This window comes from Phlebotomus argentipes, unplaced genomic scaffold, assembly GCF_947086385.1.
Source record: "Phlebotomus argentipes unplaced genomic scaffold, Phlebotomus argentipes genome assembly contig_75, whole genome shotgun sequence".
NCBI classification, from domain to species: domain Eukaryota; kingdom Metazoa; phylum Arthropoda; class Insecta; order Diptera; family Psychodidae; genus Phlebotomus; species Phlebotomus argentipes.
Window position 1 is genome coordinate 488668 of NW_026776170.1, and position 26695 is coordinate 515362.

At 33.3% G+C, this 26695-nt stretch overlaps 1 protein-coding gene across 1 annotated transcript; it reads left to right on the forward strand.

The window, feature by feature from the left end:
- The first annotated feature begins 6846 nt into the window (after positions 1 to 6846).
- Positions 6847 to 23137, forward strand: LOC132257012 (RNA-binding protein MEX3B). The gene is made up of 4 exons (XM_059753679.1): positions 6847 to 7097; positions 15079 to 15314; positions 17758 to 18245; positions 21009 to 23137. The coding sequence occupies exons 1-4, from the start codon at positions 6854 to 6856 to the stop codon at positions 21241 to 21243; spliced, it is 1203 nt and encodes a 400-aa protein (XP_059609662.1). The 5' UTR covers positions 6847 to 6853; the 3' UTR covers positions 21244 to 23137.
- The last annotated feature ends 3558 nt before the right edge of the window (positions 23138 to 26695 follow it).

The window sequence follows — 26695 nt, forward strand, 5'->3', positions numbered from 1 at the left end:
CGCTATAATCTCATGCGAGCGACAGAGATGGTGTACTTTGCTCTCACTTGCTGTTTCCCAAATGACAGATTTCACTTTTAATGCCGCTTTTTAGTAATCTACCGGGTGAGTCACTATTTTGCTTCTGTTACAGGGTAACTTTATTAGTTAAATTTCATTTTGTACTTGACAAAACCTGTAAATATTTTGTATAATTTATAAGTCTTTTACTAATTTTTGTTTACACAAACTGAATAAGCTCCCGCTTTGCGTGTGCTTATGGTATCTAGTTGAGATTAACCATTTCTTTCTTCCGTGGCCAACTCGATTAAATTAGAAAGAAAGAAAGCATGAAAATTTTCATATGCAATATGAAACCAAACTCCTGAAATTTGAAAAGTTTTGACTCTGGTTGGCTTGAATAGACTAGTTTGACCTCCTTTTGGAAACGTCTCGATCTGGACTATCGAAATACTCAAGTAATTATCTCAAATTATAGTAATCTTGAATCAAATTTTTCAGTTAAACATTTTAAGAATTTTGTCATTAATATTAACACCTTTGGCGGTGGTTTTATGAACTTCAGTTCTTTTAAAAAGTCTTTGAGTTTTGCAAGAGTTTTCCAACTAGCCCTGAATTATTAAGATCGGGTAAATAGAACCGAAGTTATAGTGTATTCAAAAAAAAACTTTTCACAGTCAAAACGCCGGTTCTATGTCCTTGGTGAAGTTATAACCTATTTTTAGAGACGTCCTGACCTGGACTACGACATACAGAAATTTAAAGAAAATGCAAGATTTTATTGACGAGATACAGGCGTTCCAAAGTTTTTACAATATGGCGGCATTCCTTATGATGTCACAAACTAATGGTGTATGTAGCCTACTACTATTCGGTTCGTAAACAGCGGAGATATGGACCATCAAACGTGTGAATTTTGACCTTCCATATCTCCGCTCCTAATGAATAAAGCCCTACAAGTAAGGGTTCGTTGGAAAGGTCCTGATATCAGCTACATCATACCAAAATTTGAGCCCAATTCAATCCATAGGGGCTGAACAATTGAGGAAAGTGTATTTTGTGGGTGTTCAAAATGGCGGACGGGAGGGGTGGGGGGTTGGATTTGACAAAAGAATCTTCATTGCCACTGCATACTTTTAACCTTTGGTGCGCACCGCACATCGATATCTCTTACCTTTTAGGCCCCACTAGCCCGTTTGTCACGACAGACGGAAGGTCGGAATCACAGACACCCCATTTTCGTCATATCTCGTTATTTTAGTTAGTCGATTTTGCGAGATTCGATTTTTTCGCGCCATTGCAGATATTAGCTGTGATGAAAATCCCTGCTCTATAATATTAAAGATTTTTAAAACAAACTTTGGCATGGGCCACGAGCCAAAGAATAATTTTTATTTACATGTCTATTCACATTACAGCCTCTTTAGCGTCATTTACAGTCTTAGTGTTGATAACCAACTTTTGGGACAAAACGATAGAAAAGATCCATAATTGGTTAAACTTGAAAGTAGCGGATTAAAATAAGATAGTACTTAATGTGCAGAATTCTATTTAATTTGTATAATTTTTTATTATTTTGAGTAAAATTTAGGGCCTAACCTTCTTATAATTTGCTAATTAGAAAAAAAAACGGAAAAAAGAGACTAAGAATCGACAAAGAGTTAGAACAATAATACAGATAAGTCAGAAAAAAAAGAAATGAAACTTTAAAACGTTTAGCTATGATTTAGGATGAGTCAATGATTAGATCGGTAACCTGAAAGTACTTCCTGATGCCACCCACGGTCTCGTGCGCCTCACGCGGGAGGGCATTATAAAGCGAAACCCCCCGGACAAAAAGGGTTCAGAAAAAAGTCTCATGCTTAGGTCGAGGAACAAGAAGTCCCCGAAGCCTGGTCAAGCCACCCCTCGTCAAGAGTGAAGCCAGATATCCAGGGCAGCCGCTAATGGAAAGACGATCTAGGAAAATTAGGGCTCGCATTTGCAACTTACTTATTTTTCAAAGTAAATTTTTTTTATCTTAGATTATTATGTATCATGTTCAGAAATTATTTTTATAGCTAATATGAGTAATAATAATAGCTTTTCTTAAATAAGAAACATGGTCACGAAGAGAAAGATACTTAGGCGTGGTATGTGTCGTGTGTATTCGCCAAATATTTGCCAGATTTAGATTTAAAATAAAGCTATTTAAGTTTATGCGCAAAAAAATTACTCAAATAATAGCCTTTGTCTTTTATTTGCCCATGTAAAATTTTTTTTTAATGTTCATACCAATTTCTTTGACATTAGCGCCCAGCAGTGAGCGAACAAAAGTACCGGTATTAAGATTGTATGCAATTTTCAGTTTCATTTGCGTGTGAAAATAATTCATTAACAATTTTTTACAGAATTCTTATAATGTGAGCTTTCTGAATATTTCAATAGTGCATTTCCGGCAGAAAATTTCCTTAAGACCGCGTTTATGTCACCATCATAGTAGAAAATATGCATGTTTAAATAAGTATCGTTTGACTAAAAATTCATATTCTACGTATTTCGACAATATATTACGTGGAATAAATTTACACGTAATATATCGTAACTTTTCTTTTTATACTTTTTAGATCTTTTTAGATATGAGCTAAGCATTTTTCAACTCAAAGTCAGTTCACAGCCAGTTACGTATGTGAGCTAACCGCGTTAATACATATGAATGGCTATTTTTTCAACCTTAAAAAAAAACATTTTAGATGCATTGATTTTATGTGAAATTACCCTGAGTTGGAAAACAATGGTTTAATTAATGATAAAAAGCACGATTTGGCCCATTACAATAGATTAGTTTGCCTCAAAACATCACAAATAGAGTCAACAAATTGGAAACTTGCAAACAAAATTAGAGAATAATTTTTTCATCGAATACCCCGAAAACATTGTAGTTTTCTAGCAGTTGTTTTGACAGCAGTGTCATTATTTCTTACTCCAGAACATTTTTGTTCTTCTCTCTGATAGTTTTACAATCTATTGTGGAAAAGAGTTCACGAAAGACGAAAGTGTGAAGTAAATAAGGGTTGAAATAACAGAGAAAGAGGAGAAAAAATTTGGCGCCACTTTTAACAGTCAGAATCTGACAACCCGTTCAAACAGTATGACGTAGTGTCAACGAGATAGTAAATCCCATTTTCTCAGTGAAAACCGAGTAAAAAAAACTATGCCTATATAATGTGATTTCAGTAAAAATTTGTCTACATTTTTATGTGAAAAATTTAAAATATTGCGGATTTAGCACACTTGTTCGGCTTCGGCAAATGATGGATTACAGAGCCGAGACACCTTTGCATTATATAAATGCCATGGATTGCAAAAAAAAACTGCCTCAATTGAATTGTTTATATAGGGAATGAGTAACTCGAGATTTATTGATGCACCCGAGATTGATTAGAATCCCTAATACCAGCGGAATTCAACCCTAGGCAAATACAGCAAAATCAAACTCGGATATTCTGCAGCATTTTCGGAATGGGATCTTGGGTCCATGTATGCTTTTTGGTGTGTCTGGTATAAAACTCTTCACAACAATCCCGATATCCCAACCGTCCTCAAATTAGTATCAAGATCCAGCAAAGACTACAGAAAAATACTGCTTTACCATCCCAATGACTCCCAATGTCAGAATGCTCACGAGCAGTCTGACGATTGACACATGCGAAATTAGAGAAGACGCAAGCGTTTAAAGCCGTTAGATCTGTATATGTATTTGTAAAGTGATTAATGGTTGAATTATCTATAAATGAGAATCAGTTTCTGACATATTTATATCTGATCATCTTGAAGGCTTATCGTACATTGAGTAAATTGCTGGTAATACACGTAACAATAAAAAAGAATTAGTTATACGCGTAATCAAAACTGCAATTCGATTTGAAAGACAATTGGCGGTTATCGTTGCTCCCTACCGCCATCTAGAGAAGTGGCATACGATTGATACAATGTTAGTTTCACGCTTTATAATTAGCGCTGGAGAGTCGTTTGTAATAAATTGCGATATGAGCAGCCCCAATGACACAACCATTGTTTTTGGTGTTTATCCTATACATAAAAGATTTTTAACTGGAATGGACATTAATACTCGAATCATGTTACTGCAGTAGATCTGACTTACCTCTGAACACTAGATGACTGCACCACTCGATAGATGACGCTAGTATATAAGCGCCACTGATGCTAAGGGCGTCGACTTTGTCATCGATTTTACATAGCCAGGGTGGCTCGGCCTGGGTCGGCCATTCACCCTGGTTGTCACCGGCCCGTGCGCACACCATCGTGCGTCTCGACCATTCCATCCTCTGTAGTGCCCACTTTAGGGTCAATGAATCTTGTTGGCGCAGTGGCGGAACTGTTTCTTCCTTATAACCTCCCTTCAGAGGATCCGTCTACGACGTGCAAGAGGTAGAATACACACAATGTTATATAAACTGTAATAAGTTCAATTGAGGCATATAAAAACGCAAATATAATAGCATAGATGCAATGAAGTATTTATTACTAAAAATTAATTTAAAAAATTCTCTGCTGAAGTCAAGAAGTTCTATATTAATAAGTTATTTTTGTTCATTTTTTATCATTCTATATTTCTTATGACTTAAACAGAAGAACTTGTTTTGTATTTTATGAACAACGAGATGTTCACACGGGAATTTTTTTTTATTAATCTAGCATTCTTAGCTTGTTTTTCTTTTGTTATCTTTTACTTGTTGTGAATTTGAAAAAGATTGGCTCTTAATTTTGCCATTAATAAATTGTAATTGAAATTCAAATATGAATACTGGGCGAGTAACTGAAATCACAAAACTCTTTAAAAACGATATATTCTCAAATATTTATTTCTATTTTCCATATTATACCTAAAATCTAATATTATAACATCTGTACCTATGTTATCTATAGTAATAATTGATTACAAGACAAATTCGAAGATACGTAGATAAAAAGTGTTCTTAGGAGATGTATGACATATGCATAATCCCTTCGATTATCAGAAACAATGTATCTGGAAAATACACCTTGAAAATTATAGTTTATGAGCTGTAAAATATTAAGGAAATTTTTTTGAGAATATAAAATATTTCATAAAATTTTAGATGTTTACTTCATTCGATTATTTACAATTTGCATTTTTCTCTTTACTTCAATCGGATGAAATGCTTCGAAAGTGCTCGGACGGATTACTAAAATCTAGTGATGAAATGTGATGCCACACAGGTGTGTGTGTGTGTGTAATCTGTGTTTAAGACAGACATCAAAAAACAATTTTGAGGGAAAAATAACACTTAACTGTATTTCAAGTGAATTTGACGTAAATCGCATCTAGATATCAATTGTCGTTTATACGTAACAAATCGATTTTTCGAATGTTGTATGGCTTTGATATACAAAAAAAACCAATTTTAGAAACATTTTGAAGTGTACTATGGAAGCACTTGATCATTTTTTCACTACAGCTTGGCCTTGGCACAAAGTCTTTGGCTTTAAAATTTATAATATATTTTTACTCACATTTATGCAAGGACGGTATTCAAATAAACTTTTGTTCTTAAAATAATTGTGGAGTTAAAACATAATAATTTTTATTTGAATCGTTTGTCTATTTTATTTCTTATAACATTGACCACCTTGAACTGATGTTTGTTTATAAATTTAACTTTTAAGCATTTTCAGCCACGGCCAATTTCTTCTCTGTTTTCAGTATGGCTTCTTACGCTTTTGTTTGTGTTCTATCTATCATATACATTGTTTGAGAGAAAAGCAACGGGACAATCAACAACAGAATACTATAACAATTAATAACAAGCAATAAAATAAAATACTTTGGGCTGCACATACATATAAACTCATCAAGTCAACAGGGCCAATGCCAAATTTCATGCGAAACCTTTACGCAAGAGCTGAGATTCTTACTATGGCCAATCTTGAATGTGCAAATATTGGATTTTCAGTTAACATTGCTCTGATAAAAGTTAAATAAAAAAAATTATGAACAGTGAAGAAAATAATTTAGCAAACTATCAACACCGTAGTATATTATTTTTACCATTTTTATGATACCTTCGATTATCCGAAACAATTTATCTGGAAAATATACCTTGAAAATTTGATTTTATGAGCTGTACAATATTAAGGAAACTTTTTTGAGAATATAAAAAAAATATTTCATAAAATTTTAGATGTTTATTTCATTCGATTATTTACAACATATATGAAATATTCTTTATACCTTCAGCATAAGGTGTCTTTCGCGTAAAAAGTTTCCCCTGTTTCAATTATATTAATTAACCTAAACTTTTAACAATTAAAATTAACATTTTCCTGTGATGAACAATCAATGTCCCACAGAATAAAATCTTTCAGAAAAGTTAAAAATATTTTTCAATAAATCCGTGAAAATTTTTATTCATATTCTATTTTTATTGATCGGGATTGCGTTTAAAGTATGTTGTAAATTGTTCTCTATCATGTGAGCGTTTCAGCATGATACCCTTAATCAAGAAATAACATAACTTGCGCACTTTGTAGTTTAGTGATGTCTACATGCCTACTGTGTGTGGCGCACTTAAATAATAACCACTGTAGTATCCTTGTGCGCCTTTTGCTACGCCAGATTGTGTATTATTTACTTTGGGGTGGCAGAGTTGGTCCGCGTGACATTAGGTTCGCGCGCTTGTGAAGCGTCCATGCTCTCTCCAGTCTTAAGGCAGCCGCCGAACGATACACATGGTTGTGCAATTCGCGCGTGCCACGGAGGAGTCCTATAGAAGTATTGGCCGGTGCCCTCGTCGTTTGATCTCCGCGGACCACAGTTGCCATGCTCGAGATGTCCTCATTGTTTGATTCGGACGAGACTGCAGCCATAGAAGAACAACGCGCTCTTCAGCTCGCTTTTGAGCTCTCCATGTTGGGTCTTACTGAACCCTTTATGTCTGCTCCCGACGCTCCTATCGAGTATGCCACCCCTTTCCAGTCACCTCTTGACGAACGATTTAAGAAGTCCCAAAATATGACCGAGTGTGTGCCGGTGCCCAGCTCAGAACACGTCGCCGAAATCGTTGGTCGACAAGGTGAGCGATAATTTACTTTGCCAAGCCGAAAGATTGCTTTACCGGCAATTAATTTAGAGGACAAAAAATTTGGAAGTACTCTAATATTATTAGTGTTTATCTTAATTTTCACGCCATAGTATTTTCAAATACATAAGCAATATTCTCTTACAAATATATGAATTGAACTTTTTAACAAAGGCATGTGCATAAACAAGGAGGAAATAATATAGCAAAATCTGTACACCATTTTTTGACATTCCCATATTAGCATTCAATGCTCTTCAGCACTGCAGGCCTTTTGGATCAGCTTTTAAAAAATATATTTGCTCCACTAAAAACAGTTTTAAAATTCTTCGATAAATATAGTTTGTTTCTAATCTAATCGGGTATAAGCTAAGTTGTTTTTTTTATCACAATAAAAACAAATTAGTAGTTGCACATAAAAGATATCTAATAATCTTTACTTGTCATCTGTGTAAAATTATACATTCAATCTACGTTTATGTTATTTTCAAGAATCTTCAATTTCGAAAATACTCACAAACATTTTATAGTCAAAGCTAATAGAGTTTATTTAGTTTTGACTATGCCAATAAGCCGAAAATAGAACTGCTTAAGACTAGAAAGCAGACAGACTAGTTTTGAAATAAGAAATTTCAATTGCTTTTTATGGAGACTTGGATATGTCCTCCCAGGGAAGGTCAGATAGTAATATTTGACAAAAGCCTGACAAGATTCTGGTTTAAAACAGTAATGTTTTCATCTTAAGCTTAAGTACTAATACAAAGACCTGTAACGCTAGAAGCGATTTTTGTTACCATGTCAATCTTTTGAATATTAAGCCGAACTGTATCAGCTGTGTTACACGCAAAAATTTTAAGATATGCAAAGACAATTGAAATCGTCTATGTTTGACGTAAATAGCACTAAAAATAGGTAATTACCATTTTCATCCGAAATCAACCAAAATTTACTCTCCAAAACAGTTATCATTTGACTGTCTATATCTGTTTGAATATTAGTGGACTCAATTTCGCCGATGTGAAAATCCGGCACCATATTGAAATAATTTTGGACAACCGTATCTCTGCAAATTAGTTATGTATTCTGACAACATTCAAGTGTGTTAACTGAGACGTTTTCAAAAACAGGTAATAACTTCACATCGATACTATAAGAATGAACTAATGATAATTCAAAGTTCTTATTTTTGATAAGCTAAACTTTAGTTTTTTTTGTTCAATCCTTACAATCTTGGATTCGTTGAAAAAGTATTGCAAAATTTTACAAATATTTGGAACAACAGTGGTGTTTATCACTATTGCTTCAGGCTGTAATGTCAATAAAAATAATTTTTTAATTTTAAAATCACTTAATTTATTTCTGCTATTTTGATAAAATAACTTTAGAATTTTGAGAGTACAATTTAAAGATATGAAAACACGGGACGGCCTATTGTTCGATCTTACTCGTTTTTATTCAATATCCTACGTTTCGGAAGTCCTTTGTCTCCTTCTTAAGGGTGGAGAAAATTTAGGGTGAGTCTTGTCGTCAGGACTTCACTACTTTGTGCACACCCACAGTCCAACACTCCAGCCATCACTTTCTGTTCTCACAGGCCGTTCCGTGTTTTCACATCTTTAAACCATAATATCCGACTGATTAATACCACAATCAGTACAGTTTGACTTGTTCCCAAGCACACGCAAAGCGTATGCTTCTTCACATTTGCTTAATGAGTACTGGTAAAAAAAAAATTTCATGCAAAAACAAAGGTTTATGATAAACCTTATAATTCATTTTATGAAACTAGAAGACTTCCTTTTTTTATTCCTAACCAAAACTTACTTACTGAATTAGGTGGCTTTAACGTCATATTGAGGGTTATAATCTTCTTTATTTAAGGAGATATTCGAGACAAATTTAAATCCCAGCTAAAATTTGTCTCGAACATCTCCTTAAATAAAGAAGATTATAACCCTGAATATATTATACATACATATATATATATATATATATAAATATATATATATATATATATATATATATATATATATATAATATATATATAATATTATATATATGGACAGAGGACAAAAGATAATTCCAGTGAATCGTATGGTTCAGCTGAAACATTCCACAGCTACTGTTTGGACTGTTCTAACTTTCCATTGAAAGTCTTAATTTAATCGCATCTGTTGTGTTAGAAGTTTTGCTATCGATGGGATTCGAATACACGGCTGTAGCGTTAAAATCCACAGTCGCCTTACTCAGCTTGTTCTAAAGCTTGCTTCTCTATATACGCTTCCTGCCAACGTTTCGACCCTGATTTTTCCAGGAGCTTACAATCTAATATTATATGAAATATTATGAGCTCGAAATGGTTAAATAGGAAAAAATACAATTACATCAAGAAATATAAGGATCAATTGTCATAAAAGGTATGGTAGAAATAACATAAAGCTCCGTCTAAATGCGCAAATCTTCAATTTAAGACTGAGTCATAGCTGTCTATCGATTAATATTCAATTGCATTCTGTGCTTATCCATTGATTTCCTCTCCAGTGTCTGAATGATCACTCATAAACTTATTAAATTTTTCAGTATATTCTAGCAATAATAAAGGTCTTTCCCGCGAAGTTACACTTAATAAGATCGGCGTTTTTGAGGCAAAGATATAATGGGTTAAATGTCACACTTTTATCGATCATTATCTTTGCTATTTACTAGTCAATTGTGATTATCTCTTCAACAAAGAGAGTGCTTGGTGCTGTATTCTAGGCTACATTCACTATTACCACCTTAGCACACATGGACGGTTTTCATTCGAACTTTTCTCATAAAACAGTTTTATGCATTATATTCGACTGAAAATTATCTCAGTTGAAAGCAATGGTTTAATTAATGATAAAAAGCACGATTTGGCCCATTACAATAGATTACTTTGCCTCAAAACATCACAAATAGAGTCAACAAATTGGAAACTTGCAAACAAAATTAGAGAATAATTTTTCCATCGAATACCCCGAAAACATTGTAGTTTTCTAGCAGTTGTTTTGACAGCAGTATCATTATTTCTTACTCCAGAACATTTTTGTTCTTATCTCTGATAGTTTTACAATCTATTGTGGAAAAGAGTTCACGAAAGATGAAAGTGTGAAGTAAATAAGGGTTGAAATAACAGAGAAGAAAGAGGAGAAAAAATTTGGCGCCACTTTTAACAGTCAGAATCTGACAATCCGTTCAAACAAAATTGGGGCATTATCCATCAGACTGGAGTTCTGTCCAAAATTCTTAGTATGCTAAGTCCGTAATGTTTTTAATTTTTCACATGAAATGTAGACAAATTTGTACTGAAATCACATCATATTTCTTAAACTTCTTTTTAAAATTTCCACACATGATGTCAATAGAAAAAAGCCTACAGAAAATTAGATTAGATTGGATATTTATTCTTCATTTCCGACGCATCACTCCCCACCCCGCCATGCGTCCATCGACGTCTTAGCGTTTCTTTAATCCTCCGGGGCAAAACGATGGAAAAGCCCCATCATTGGATGTGTAATGTTGTCCCATAAGTACAATAGGCATGAAAGAATGAGTTTGCCTGTAAATGTGCGGCAGAAAGATTTTAAAGTGCGGTCTAGCTATAAAAACTGTTTGACCCACACTGATTTATAAAAAAAATTCCAGCTATGCCTAGACCTATAGTACACGCATATGCTATGCCGACAGAATATTTAGGCAATTTAGATCTACAGACAGTACAGTCGTGTTAGGATAAGTGGCACATTGATGACATAATAATGCCATATGACTTTGAATTCATTGGGTTTTTGTTCAAGGTGTTTTTTTTTTAATTTTGATTGTGATCCGTCTGTGTTTAGAACTAAACTTTAGAAACATATTACTGTATATATATGCTGCATTTAATTTTTCCTAATTGTTTGTATTTTCATGCACTTTTACTATGTACCTTTTAGTTATAATTTAGTTATTTTATATCATTTCTATCCATGTATTTGGCAGGTGTCAACGCAACTGATTTTTCTAAAAGGGCGCTATGGGTAAGGTTTTGCAAAAAAAAATTATAATCTGTGATTGCTTTCAACTATTCAAAACTGTATAGCTTAATTTGTAAAAAGTGAAGAATGTATAAAGATTTCTTTGGTGATCAAAAACACCAAGCTCGGAATATATAGCATTTTTCTGATATATATATACACACACACGCACACACACATACTGAATTGTCTGGTTCTATTTAGTAATTTTTTCTCCCGTTCTGTGCATTTATCGCAACATTTCTTTAAGAAAACCCTGTATCCGTAATGAATCTCTTTCCACATAGTTTGCAGTATTGAATTAGATTATATTGTCATTAATTTCTTGGTTTAACAGGCTATGAAACTCATATCTTAGAGCATTTCGATTACAAAAAATTTATTTTACCCAAGTGTCTGAGATTCAGATTTTACTTAAATTATTTTAAATTCCTTTTGTTTAGTGCAATACCCATTTGGATTATGTCGAAAGTGACAAATATATGTTTAGAAGTCGGAGATATTCGATGATATACACTACATATTCTGAATGTGCGTTTCTCAAACGTAGACGTCCACGAATACACTGAGTTTTCAGTACATTTCCAAAAGAAAATGACGCTCTTCACTGGCGCTTTAACATCCATACTGAATCATTTTGATCTAAAATAACATAATATCCTTATTTTAATATTGTATTTTTAATTTATATTCTATGTGATTTACATATTAGCATTTATTCTTGACTATTTTACTATTGACTATTTTATTCATTATTTCTTTTTGTAGGAGAACAAAAAGCTAATGTTCTGAGGGATTTAATTGTTTCAAAACCTTTTCACATAAGATGTTACGAATATATATTTCAGACGAACATATTAGCATTTGTTATGCGTCCAACATGTTCAGGGTGTGTGGTTTCTTAGATTTTTTATCATTAACTGAATACGTTGTATTAGTATTGTCTGTTATCAAAATTTAATTAATATTACTACTACCTGATTTTTGTTCCTATATAACTTATTATATAAAAAGCTGCTACACTTGATCTTTTATATTGCCATACATAATGTTTCCTCGTATGCACAGTCGAGAGATGATAGTGAGTAAAAATACGAGACTGTTCCTTGTGCAATCTTCCCTTTCTGTGCACATTCGTCACTATGACAACGCCTCTTCCAACTCTGCGCCGATGGCAATCTTAGCCGGCGATTTTAATTTCGCAATTATTCCATCCACATAGTGCAAATTCACATATTATTAAAAGCAGAAAAATACTTACCGAATAAGTAGTCTGACCTAGTAAAATATATTTTTATGGAAGAAATTGTTTCAAACCATAAATAAATCTGAAAATAAGTCTATCAGATTTTCTTCTAAAATCCCTGGAATGCGGTAGATTCCCATTCAACTTATCTATTTTAAGAAACACTATTTTTGACTATTCACATTCTTACTATTGTCTTATAATGCAGTGGAAATGCTTAATTGGGGGGATGGGGTTTCACCCCAGTTTGGCTTCCGCAAGTTTCCAGAGTTCAATATCCTATCGATTTTCCGACCTCTCGCTACAAAAGAAATCGTCAACAACTCAAGTGAGGTAAGAAAATACAACTGTAATGCGCGTTCATCCAGAGTACTGAAAAATATTAACAATTTGTAATATTACTTAAGATTTTTGTACACAAAAGTTGTATGCATAAATTTATGCATGTGTACATATCTCAATCAATCAAGTTTTTGATTTGTGTCTGGTTCAAAAGAGATGAGATTTACATTCATACTATTTTGGGATAGTTAAAAAACTTAAAGTTTAAACATCAAATAATATTGTTGCATAAACTAATCAGAAGAATACAAATTATGTCGTGATTTTATTTTGTTTTTTTTCGCCCGGTCGTTTATTTGTCGCATCACAGCGATTTCTAATGCATAGATAGTTTGAGATATAACATGCATGCAATTTTCTTCCATTGTTGCATGACTTCTTAAGAAAAATTACATATAAGCATTTATTTAATACCAAAACAAAACAGTGGAATAAAAAATTTGACATTCATATTTTATGTAGCAATAATTATTTTTATTTTACACACTCCGTAATCACTACAATGTTTGAATTTTCATTTTAAAAACAACGCAAAACAATATGGTCTATGTGATTATCATAGAAACTAAGCCTTAGAGAGCTCGTCTATCACACGCACATGCGTGGGATAGTTGAATGGTATTGTAAAGCGGGGCAGAGGGGAAGTTTTTATACTAATACTCTTATGGAAACTTATTACAAGATAATAATAAAATTTAATCTTTCTTAAATGTTGCGGCTGCCACCGGCTTAATTGCCAACCTATCTGAAAAAAGTAGAAAACAGAAGAAAATTCGGATCAATATTAATTTATGCTGTGTTTCCAATTCGTAATATGTTCACAGTTTTAGGGACAGCGTAAATTGAGTATTAGAATACTTTTGTAGGCACGATGTAAAAACTTCCACTTCAAATTGAATCCGAGCAATGTCAAGTACGGAGGAACGAGCGGTTTTATTTCATTCAATTCCATTTTCAACCCCTTTGAAAATTTGCCAATTAAATTTATATAATAATAACAAATAAGCAAAAAATAATTTAAGTATTTACAGTGTGAAAAGATTTTAAACATCAGTCCGAAAGAACTTTTAATTCGTATAACAGAATAGCGTGTCTCACGTAGGAAGGCATTGTAAAGAAATACGCCCTTTACAAATAGAGTGCGATAGAACGTCTCCCTTGCGGCTGTAGGCACAAGAAGTCCCTGTGCCTTCTCGAATTCTCCTCGCTAAAAGAGTTGAATTTAATAATCGCATTTTTAATTAATTTTCATTCCGGGCGGCTGTGGCTCAATGGTCAACGTGTTTAACTCTCAATGCTACGGTCGTGTGTTCAAATCCCATCGCTTGCAAGTGTTTGAACACAACAGAGTGCAAAAATTAAACCTTCCAATGGCAAAAATCAGCGCGCATAGGATTGCTGTTGAATGTTTCAGGTGAAACATTCGCTTCATTGCAATTGTTTGTGCTCTTAAAAGCCAATATGGTTGGCCGGTAAATTGAAAATTTGTCGCCGTAAAAAAACTTGTTAATGGAAGAGCCATCGTCGCTCATTCATCGAATCCAGTCATCTTATGGGCCTCAATGCGCTTAAATTGGTCACTGTGATGGATCATAAATAAATCTATGAAAATTTCAATTCAATAAAATCTTAGAGATCGTTGCATTACTTGAATTGTTGCATTAATAGGATTAATTATCCTCTCCATTATTTAGTAAATTACAGCAATGTCGGTTATAAGAATTCGTAACAAGAAAATGTGAACATTATATGCTAGGACTAAGTAACGATACTTCGCAGTATCAATCCTTTTCAATTCACGCGGTAATGCGTTCAATAAGATGATTCCCTTATAAAAAAGGGATTCTAATGCCATTTCTTGATCCTGCAACTTCAAGTGAAGAAAACGTGATAGATGACTCGGAAGTCAAAAGTACCATGAGATAAATATGACGACCTGTATAAAGAAGATTCAAAATAAAATGGATAGCCATGCGATTAATGCAGCCCAAAATAAGTGGACCAAGAAGCGAGCTCTTATAAGGAGACATATGGTCGAGTCTACGTACTTCATAAATAGATAATAAGCAAAAGTTGTACGCCTTTTTCAGCTTGTCTCGGATCTCCATGCTAGCGCAAAAGAAGAAGCCTGCTTCATAAATCAAAAATGGGACTATGAGTGCTCGGACCAGTAGGAATATAGTGACCCCTTCAAAATTCAAAAAACCTTTCAGCAGTTCATTGTTTTATACAATGTATTGAAAGTCGATATTTAAATTTTGTATACAAACCCTCCCGTTCTTCCTTACACTTTAATAGTAATGATTAATTTTACTGTATTTTAAATTATTCTTTTATTAATTTCTAGGATGTAAGATAAAAGCATTACGTGCCAAGACGAACACGTACATTAAGACACCAGTTCGCGGTGAGGAGCCAGTTTTTGTGGTTACTGGACGAAAAGAGGACGTGGCTAAGGCAAAGAGAGAAATTTTATCGGCTGCTGAACATTTCAGTCTTATTCGTGCTTCGCGAAAACCATCACTTGCAAAAGGTGCACCACTTGGACCAGCAGTTACAATACCGGGTCATGTGACTATTCAGGTGAGTATTTTAACTTCCAAAAGTTGATTTTAATTCATATATCCTATATTCAAGCACGAAATTTGTAGATTTCGTTATGAACATCGAAATATTATAGGTTCATTGTGATATATACATGTTTAATTAAGAGAGTGGAATAGAAACTGACACAAAGTGTCATAAGAATAGCGATATTTTTGACCTCTATACTGCCGTGGGTTCAAATCTTTCGGACCGCATTTGTATCAAACCCACCAAGGGTGGAGCATTTGAAGCCTTTCAGACATCATTTTAAATCAGCCTGTGATGTTATAATGTTTGAAAGTGTATAACTCAGTAGAGTTGCTCTCCACCACCTTTTCATTACATAAAATAAGCATTCAATAATTGGTCTCAATATTTGGGGAGAAATTATTCATAGATCAAAGAGCAATCTTTAAGTGCATAATACAATAACGAGAGAAGAGGTGAGAAGGCCTTTGAGCCAAATCTACACAGACGATTTAATATCAGCAATAAGACAATCGGTGGAACCTTTGCTACCACAAAGTTCAATGATGCGGATTTGGATAAGAATTTGCCAACGTATTGTGAACATCACCTAAATCACTGACTCACATGCATTTGTCACTCTCGACCTATACCCAAGCAAATGTTGCGCAAAATTTCCAGAATAATGTAACTCTCGTGGTCAGTAAGTTTAACGAGAGGAGTAACAACCTCTTCTCTGCACCGACTTCTCTGCAAATACAACTCAAGCTGGGATCATTATTATAAACTTTCGGGAGCAGTAGACCTACGGGATCTAGAAGGAACTGCGAATGATTGGTTTTATGTGACCTGTCCAATAAATCGCACGTACGTGAGACAGTGTGTGTAACGTCGGTAAATGGTCACTGGGTTCAAATTAAAGGATCATTATGATTTTTGGATTTTCTCTCCCCTGAGATATAGTGAAATTTCCCAAATGGGCTTATAATTATTGCCCACCCAGAAAGCGATACAGTTCCCTAGAATCCCTGGGCACTGGTGGAGGGGCCTCATTTTGGAGGTTTTGTTTAGTCTATGGATAGGCGATCAAACGCCATTTTTTTGTTTTTGTTCCAGACCACCGAGATCCCAAACCTATAATTATTGCCCATATTGTATTGGAAATGTTTGCGTTCTTGCTCTGAGAAACCTGCTTACTATAACGGTTTATAAAAAAATCAACATGTGCAGACATTTCAAAATATGGCTGTAAAAAACTGCAGCAAAAACAAGCATTAACATTAAGCAGAAATTCCAGAGCACTAAGATAAATCTTGGACGCATCGTGATACATTACTAATGGTCAAAACACAGTATTTTGCGATAAACCATTGGTAGGATTTATCATTTTTTTTTCTTCATCACGCGTATCGTGTATTTTACTTTGTACTGGCACGACACACTATGCCGAGTGTGACTCTGTAGATTTTCTTTGGGCGACCTGTGTGACTCGCGCAAGTACTTTGAACAACTCGTGCTGAACTTTAGTTTGACAAGTCGAACAATAGGATTGCTGTCAAAATTGCTCATCTAAAATAGAAATTGTGATCCGACGGGACCAACCCGAGATCGTATGAGCAAAATACTGTATTTTTAACATAATAATAGTGGATAGGATTAAAAAAGAGTGAAACAAAGATTTTGGCCGTCCCATGTTTTACTTTCGAATCTCATCAACCGGCCGTTAAACACAGCAACACATAATAATCAGCTTCGCAAGAATCTAGCAGATGCTACAGCGCAAAAGGAGATTGTTCTACATACATTTAATGAAGACACACTCTTTTAACACATTTCAGTGATTCCGCCACTAGATTACCATGGAAGCAATGAGGCTGCGAAATATTAAGCCAATTGTTTCTGTTTCAAAGTTTTTTTTTAATATTCACTATAATTAAGTTTTATGTCTTGAGTTTTTGATTCTGATTGTTGTGTTTTTTTTTATTTGAATAATAAATAAAAAAGCTTCTAGTAAACTATGTGGAGATCGCTGTAGTATATGTAGACCAAGATAAAATGACGTTTTACTAACTTTCACATTTCTTTTAATATGATAGGTATAATTATGTAATAGTTTGTCAATATATTTATTTAAAAAATGTGATTTACGTAAAGTTGCATGGAGCCTTTAGTGACAGCTTTCGAGAGATTACGTTCTTCTATTTTACCATAAATAAATGGTAAAATAAACAATAGATAATAGTCCAATATTTTCGTTGTAATCTTACACTCAATGAAGTTGGTAAAGTTTCTTTTTATCCTGGCCCTCACTTCAAAAGAAGTGAAGAGCCGAGAAGTTTCAAAAGATTAAATGTTTCATCAACTTTGGAATATGATTTATATTAAGAATATTATAAAGAATACACATATTTATATAATGTTGTAAGCAATTAAGAATGGGTAAAAAAATTTATAGATACTATATTCTCTGCAGGTACGCGTGCCCTACCGGGTGGTCGGCCTAGTCGTGGGTCCCAAAGGTGCTACCATAAAGCATATACAACAACAAACTCACACGTATATTGTGACACCATCACGAGATAAGGAACCTGTTTTCGAGGTAACTGGTCTACCGGATAGTGTACAGGCAGCCCGCCATCAAATTGAGGCGCATATTGCGTTGCGTACGGGCCAGACGGCTAGTCTTGGACAGCTACTGGGAGATGATGAATTACTAGCATCACTGTATAAGAACGGATTAGGCTCACTGTTCGGATATTTAGAAAATCAAGCTACACAAACTAGTACTTCCACATCATCGGCCGCGTCTACAGTTAGCTCTAAAAGCGGCCACATGAGCCGTCCCGAGTTAATAAACATATGGAAAAATCTCTCTAGTGGTGACAGCTTAGATTTCGATGAAGGTTTAGGCGATTCACCTAGTATATGGTCAATGCAACCTTCGTCGCTGCTGGAGTCAAGGTGAATCTTATAAATAATTTGGATGATACTGAAATTGTAAATAGAAACAATTTTACTTTGTTTAATTATATGGTCATTCCATTTTTCAATGAACATAACTGTAAATAATTGCGTGTACATGAAGGAGTGATTAAGAAAACTGGTCACATTAATATATCACAAACTACCTATAAATCATTACAGACGTTTTATAAGTCTGTGAATATAGCTCTGTTGTTTGTTCGCCATAATTTTCAAATTGTCAATTCAAGATTAGTTTTCAATCTTAAGTTTATTTTTATCCAAGAGGATGGCTTATTCAATCCACCATCACAATTGTTTTATGAGAAACATGAACTATAATCATTAGATAACACTAGGCAACAAAAATCACACTTTTTTCTGCCCTTTTTTTTTTGAAGTGTGGATTTTCTGATTCCTTGAGTCATCAGCTGTTCAACGATACCTCACTGTTTTCCCTAGACCCCCAAGTTGTGTTTTTTATGGAGTTGTTCAAAAAATTCACGTAAAATAGCTAAAAAGTCGAGATATTGGCCTTTTTTCTCTTTTGTTTTAACATCTAAGCATTATCATTATCTAAATGAGAGCGTAGACAGCAAAATGTACCTTCTTTCAGTTTTTTAGCGGGTGCGCGTAGCATAAAAAAGCAAAACTTGTCGAGGAAAAACTTCGTTTTTCCAGCAGATAGAAATGAAATATCACTTCGGCATGTATGGAGGAAATGCATCCCCTGAAGTGCTCTACATATAGGAAAAATAATCCAACATAAAAGTTTCTTCGTTTCGGAGATATTTAGAAAAAAGTGGTAAAGAAGTCGGCGAATTTTTTACCTAGTGGTTCACAAAAGATCATTTTTGACCAACAAGGAGTGATCTGAAACACTCACAATGTTTTACAAAGTAGTAGGTAATTTCAATAGCTATCATTTGAGCCTAATTTGAGGAAAATAAGTGAAAAATTGGGCGAGATATGAGCACATAAGTGCGGCAAAGTGGGTGAAAATATGGGAAAATGGAAAATAGGCTCTAAAAGGAAAACTTGAGGGTCTAGGGAAAAAAGTGAGGTACCGTTGAAAAGCTGATGACTCAAGGAATCAGAAAATCCACACTTCGAAAAGGGCAGAAAAGTGTTGCACAGTGTAATCTAAACATATACATTCCTATCATGACCTAAACTTATAAACAGGAACATCTTCAATTGTAAATCTTACAATGAGTGATAAATATTTTTACAGAAATATTGTAGACTTCAGGAAGCAAAAAATTAAAGAAAAATTAATGATTTATTAATTATGGCCTTATCTGAAATTTCACAAGCTGGAAAGTTTAATTGGTGTTTGAAAGAAAAATGATGGAAGAGTTCTATTCATTGGACAGTGCCTTAAGAGCGATTACATTATGCCAGTGAAAATCCACAAGCTGAAATTTCCAAGGAAATAGAACACATAAAGAAAAAAAGAATAAGTAAGACGGAGGAAAATCACAGGACATTGGTGGACAGACATAAAGTGCTCTAAGAGCCTAGGTGTCTGAACAAATGCAATAGCCCCCTCAAGCAGCAATCTATTCTAATAAAGCATGCATATTTATAATTGATTATCACTGATTTTTTCAAATAGAATTGATTTAAATACAGTAAAGTTTGCACTATTCTAATATTGTTTATTGCTGTTGAATCACAAATTTACATTAGTTTACCAAAGAAAGTAATCTAATAAATCAAATAAAAGGTAATAATACAAGGATTTAAACTTCAATTAGTTGATTACATTGCAGATCCTTTTAATAGCCCTCAATTGAGTCGCATATATCAAGTTGAAAAAAAAATTAAGTAAAGGTTGTATATATTATATATGTCATATTTTAATTCATTTATCAGCCTCTAAAATTATTTTTCTAGTGGAAAATCAATATTACACTTAAGAATACTGAATTTTAATTACGCAAAAAAAATTGTTCAATATCGGCAGATAATGTGGAATAGTCTTTCAATTCATTTCAGGGCATATTTTGCAGAAATAATTTGCTTTTAAAAAAGAAAACAAGCATTTTGAATGAGTTTAAACGCTGGACGAACTCAGTCTAGTTCATGTGATGTTTTTATCACAACTTTCGTATCACTTGATCGCTCGACGAACGCCAGAAATATTAGTAGATTCAAGTGATGAGAGAAAAAGTTCCTTATTTCGATCACTTTGGTGATATAAAATAGTAAAATAAAGGCTAAGATGAAAATTGTACAAAATCGAAGTGTAATAGACAAATATCAAGGGTTGCTAATATGGGTTTGAGTTGCATCTTTGCACCTTTGCACTGTATATTGGGTGCAGCTCTAGTGCACTGCGATAAAGCGAAAATTTTTGAGGAAATTTTTAAGGGAAAATGGTATTTTGCGGGCATAGATAGGAATTTAAACTAAAATTTTAGGAAAAAATATTAAATTTGATGATTTAGAGAAAATTTTATAGTTTTTCTCTACACTCGGTTATAAATGGGATATTAAAAAATTTCGATCAACATAGTAAATATTTTCAAATATTCAAAAATGTGGAATTTTACAAGTCTTTATAGAATGTCCATTGTCATCGCAGTATTTTGGCATCTTTGCTCATCTACTTATGCATCTCGAGCCAAGTGATGTCTCCAATATTAGCAACCTTTTGTTAAAGCGTCTATTTTTCACGAGTTGTCTCACACGAGCCATGTGTTTCATATTTACATTTTACAAGTTATTCTTTGTTATTTATATATTATATTTCGGTAGGTCATCACCGTCGGCATCCGCCAGTCCTACAGATTCGTTACTAAGTGGTGCACCACTGGCCCAGCAAAAACGCGAATGTCTCATGTGTGGAGATAAGGAAGTAACTGGTGCTCTTGTACCCTGTGGTCACAATATGTTCTGCCTAGAATGCGCGAATCGAATTAGTGCTCCTGGTGATGCACTTTGTCCTGTATGCAGTCAGACAGTGAGTCAGGCCATTCGCATAATTCCTTAAATTAGGTTTCAAATAGGACGGGTCGCCGACAACGAAATTGTGTAAGCCATTATGAGTTCTCTCTGTAGTAGTCCAAAAAGTCCCAACAAGCCACATAAGCACTGCATATAAAGTACGATGTATATAAATAGAATATTTTTGTAAAGTGATAAATGTATCTGTTCTTCATCACTGTCGATAAGACACTCTTGTAATAATGAATGAATTCTCAGTTTAGGTACGAAGGGAAAAACCAGCCCCATTGAGAGGTATATGAAGCGAGTTCAAGTTTTGCACTTTATCTCAAGAGTAGTGGACTGTTTTAGTTTTGTTATCGTGCTGGTAAAAGGATGATCCAAACTGTTGGCAAGATGGCCATTAAAAAGACGTCAGAGTGTTTTTCATAACAGCACCAAATTTAAAATTTACCAATTTCTTTTACTCTTCTTACTTTTGGTGTGAAATAATGCGTTATGTATAATTTATAGGACATTGCCCACGATCTCTATTTAGGAAGAATGGTATAATTAATTTGAGACATCTCTTTCAACTTTGTCTCTGTTTTATTGTTCATAATTGTTTATTTACATTTAAAAGAGAATTCTGTGAAAATTGATACATTATTTCAGTAAAAAGGAATCAATTAAGTCTAGGAATTGAAAAGCGAGATCAAATCATTTGACGGCTTTTATTTGATTTTTTCAGTGAATTCTGACAATACACACTAAAAGTTTCTCTTCGTAATTGGCCTCCAATTTGCCGGCCTTTGCATTTGAAACGTGTTAAGAATGCTGTTTTTGGGACTGACTGGTCAGCTCTTTACCTTTCAAGGCCAAATCTAAATCTGAAGACTAGAGACGTTTACACAAAGAAAACTAAATCTTATTATTGTTATAATTTTATTTTTAGTCTAATATTTTAAGTCTGATACAATATAAAAGGCATTCTGAAACGAAAACGCTAACTTTTAATTATATGGCTATTTTTCCTAAAGATTGTCACGGGCCATACCAGTTAGAAGGCGTCATCATCCAGTGAAAAATTAAAACCAAATTAGTCCACTGTTTTCGTTTCTATCTATTTTTTCTACTTCAAATGCCATACTCTCAAGTTACAAATCCTATTGTAGCAAGTTTTTATAAAAATATTTTAAAAATTGTAAAATATAAATTTTTTTTGTAATAAAATTGAACTCGCAACTACCACCTAATAACAATGGATCAGTGGCTAAACGATGCAATGTTGGATTACTTAACGATAATTACTCGTAGGTAGTAAGAAAAAGTAAACCTTTATAAAGTAAAGACATATTTATCTAATGTAACTTATCCAAAAGTGAAATATAAACAGATTTAGAGTATAGAAAAATAAAAAGTCTAAATCAAATGTATGAAAATAAGTGAAAAGAAACAGATGACACAATATAAGACAGAGAAATAAACTTTAAAAGTCTGATATTTGAAGGCAATTTTTCATCACAATTAATAATATTTCAAATAGTTCATATTTAAAACTTAGAATGGAAATAGAATAAAACCAATTAATAAATAATAAAAATCGTTACAAAATTGTAAACATTAGATAACATGACAGTGATTAGATCTTTGTATTGCAATACATTATGACAAATGGAATTATTGTTCCAGTAAATTAACGTGATGTTTGTTTCGTACTTCCTCTATTTCCACTCACGATATGATCAGTGTCACCACCATGGCTTGACGGAAAACACAAGGCTAACAAAGGGCTGTGAAATCAAAACTAACTGCCATTTCGCGACTCTCGCACACAAGGGAAAGCTCTTAGACTAAGTATAGAAGGCCGTTAGGACATCTTTTTGAGCGCTCACATGTTCACAGAATCTGTTAGTGCTCTAAATCACGGAAAGCAACTTTTGTGAGGTAAAAATAGTGAACACAACTTTCGGAAAAATATAATATTTTTATTAACATTTATTCAATGTCATTCATTTGATATTCAAAAAATGTTGTGCATTTAATGCCAACTGAAATATATTTGAAATTAACATATTCCTTATCTTACAAGATATTATTGGAATATCTTTTTTATAGTGAAACACAATATTTTACGGAGTATTATTTTTTTATATCTTTCTTAATAACGCATTTTTGTATTCTTCTTTCGTCTTACACACGCGAAATAAAATTAGTGATTTTTTGAAATTCTAAATATTTTCTCCGTGTCAGATAACCTAACAACTGCCAGATATACCAAATTTATTCGAAAAAAGTATCATTATCGTGGTTTCTGCTTATATATAACTTTATATGAAGCACAATATATGAATATTGTGCATATTGTACAAGACAACATTTATTTGATTATTTTTTTGTTCGAGCCTCAACAAGTTTGGGAGAATCCCAAACATCTTTCAAGTCCTAGTGAGATGCTCAATTAACTGCAACACAAAACGCACGAAATTGACGTATTATACTAGGTGGTTCAAAAAGAAGAAGCCATAGCGAGCATTTTAATAGTCTTACGGGCTTAGCATACATGAATTTTGATGAAAAGTCTAGTCTGATGGATAATTCCCAGCTTTTTCTCGAACAGGTTAGCAGATTCTTGTTGTCAATAGTGACGTCCACTTTTTTCTCCTCTTTTTCGGTATTATTAACCCTTATTTGCTTCACACTTTCATGTCTCGTGGACTTTTTTCCACAATAGATTGTAAAACTATCAGAGAGAAGAACAAAAATGTTCTGGAGTAAGAAATAATGACACTGCTGTCAAAACAACTGCTAAAAAGTTGCAATAACTGGGGTGTTCGATTGAAATATTATTCTCTAATTAATTCTACTGGTTATGGCGAACTTGCCTCTGTCACAATAAAATCATTCATTTATTCTCTAATTTTGTTTGCAAGTTTCCAATTTGTCGACTCTATTTGAGATGTTTTGAGGCAAACTAATCTATTTAAATGGGCCAAATCGTTCGTTTTTATCATTTATTAATCCATTGCTTTTCAAATGAGGATATTTTCATTCGGAAGGTTGAAAAGAAAATCATTCATGTGTGCTAATGCGGTTTGGGAAAAATATTTCGATAAATTCGCAATATTTTGAGTTATGTTGTTTAACGATCTTTTGAACGTGAAGTTATAGATTTTTAGGAATACCATAGAAGATCACCCAGAGAACTGAATTATAGAGAAATTTTCTTTAAGTATTAGCGAAAGAGCTTTGCTGTAGAATTATCAAAAGTATATGTAGTGAAATAATGGAACAGAGCCAATTCGACCAATAATGAATGTAAGTGATTTGGCTGCATGTGGAAAAATAGTGTTCGCTTAAAAATGCCTTACATGGTAAGCTTACATGGTTTTAGCGAGAATAGCGAGATTCGTTTTTTATTATTCCTTTTGAATGTTATACTCGGACATGTTTAAAGTTCACTATTCGATTTGAATTTGAGTGGGACTTCCTCGAAATCAATAATATTCTAAAAATGTTTTGTTATTTCTGAAGTTGAATCAAAATTTATTCCTACTACTTTTTGAATCAAGTTTTCCTTTGCTTAAGTCAGTATATTTTGTTGATGATCCTTGACGTTATTTATAATTTTCTAAGAGTATTTTCAGATTGCACATAAAATATTATCAGTTTCTTAATGCTGAAAATATCTTGCGGAACGCTCTCAGTTTCGACGCGAATCATAATATTAAAGTCTTAGTGTTGACACAGTATTTCAACGTATATATTTCCGTATAAAAATAAAATTTTTGGAAAAAAATCGGTTTGGTAATGTTTTCTTCGCACGGAAAAATAAAATAATAATAGATTTTCCACACTGATTGATAGTGATACTGATTGTCGAAATTATAACTGAGTGTAAGTTAGAGGGGAGTACTAGGTATTCTTAATGTGAGATGTAAAAAGACTTATGAATTCAACTTAATTTGTATAGAAGTTACTTTCTCAGCTTGAAACATTTTTGTACTTTTGTATTAGAAGAAAAATCAATATACATAATTATATAAATATTATAATTTTTTAAAATGACAATGATAATTATATTAAAAAACATAATAATAATAAACATAATTGTATTAGTAATTGTACCATTAGTATTAGTAATAGTGCTAGCAATAGCGGTAGTAAAAATAATAATAATAATGATAATATTCATCATTTTCATCATCATAATCATAATGATATGTATAATAATAGTAAAATTAATACTAATTATATAATAAAAATAGTCGCTGTGATGTAAATCCCAGCTCCTAATAATAGTAATAATAATAATGAAGTATATATTTAATATTAACAGGAGACTGAAATAGAATTTACACTGATATTGTTATGAGTAATTGTCTCCTTCAGTAGTGTCAGACTGTAAACCTAAGATTTGCTTATTTACATGACAAATATTTAATCGTTGCTCCGAGCTTTCGATTTAGCTATGAAACTTTAATTGATGAACAATTATGGATTTGTTTGACTATGTCGGGTGCAGCCTTGGGCTCGAAGTGATTGCCCTAGCCTTCTGGTGTAATCATCAGCATTGTGAACTACTAATTTCGAGACCGGACAAACATGCTATGATTGTATTTTTTTCAATTGCCGTCTTGATTTAAGATAATAGTAATAGAGGTAGCTCCTGCTGTATTTAAAAAAAAATCCGGGAACTTAAACCATTTTGAATAATATTCAAAATCGTCGCATATGCGCTGCCGCAATTAACGTGTCACTCGATAAAATGCACATGCAAATCTCAGTGTATTACAACACAACCATATAGTGGGCCATTCATTCGGTGTGTACAATCGTGGAATTGGTCGGCTCTAGTGGTACTTTAGCCTGAAAGGCATCTTCTAGTGTATTGCGTAATGATTAGCATTCTGGAGTGTCGCCTCAAAGATGCCCAAATCAAGACGGGACCAACATGTTAGTTGGATTTTTTCAGCTGTTATCTTAGTTAGAGACGATGGAAAATGGCTAAAAACGGGATATAGCAAATTTTACTTCATGGTGGCAAATACTGTTCGCGCAATATTTTTGACAATTTGGTACAAATTGGCGGCCAAATAAAAAAAAGTTAGAAAATTTTAAATAAAAACTTTAAACCGTAATAATTCCGGTTATATTACATCGGTGTAAAATTATGACTTGTTTTTACTGACTTCGTGTTGCTTAAATGCACTATACTATACTTCCTGTCCTGATTTTTAAAATACTACAAGCTTATCATAATGTCGAACAGATTAGCCGAGTTATAAGCTTCAAAATTCTTTCAATATTTCGGAGTTATTGATAACTTTTTATTGAATGTAATCAACAAATGGGCGTCGTCTAAGTTTTATTGGATAATCAAAATCGATCGGGTAATAGCGGTGGTGTAAAACAGTAATGATATTAACTCTGACTGCTTAAATCTCGGCTCCTTAACATCAAATTTCACGAGTAAAGGTTCATCAAAAAAGTCTCAGCCTTGGTTACAACATGTTAAA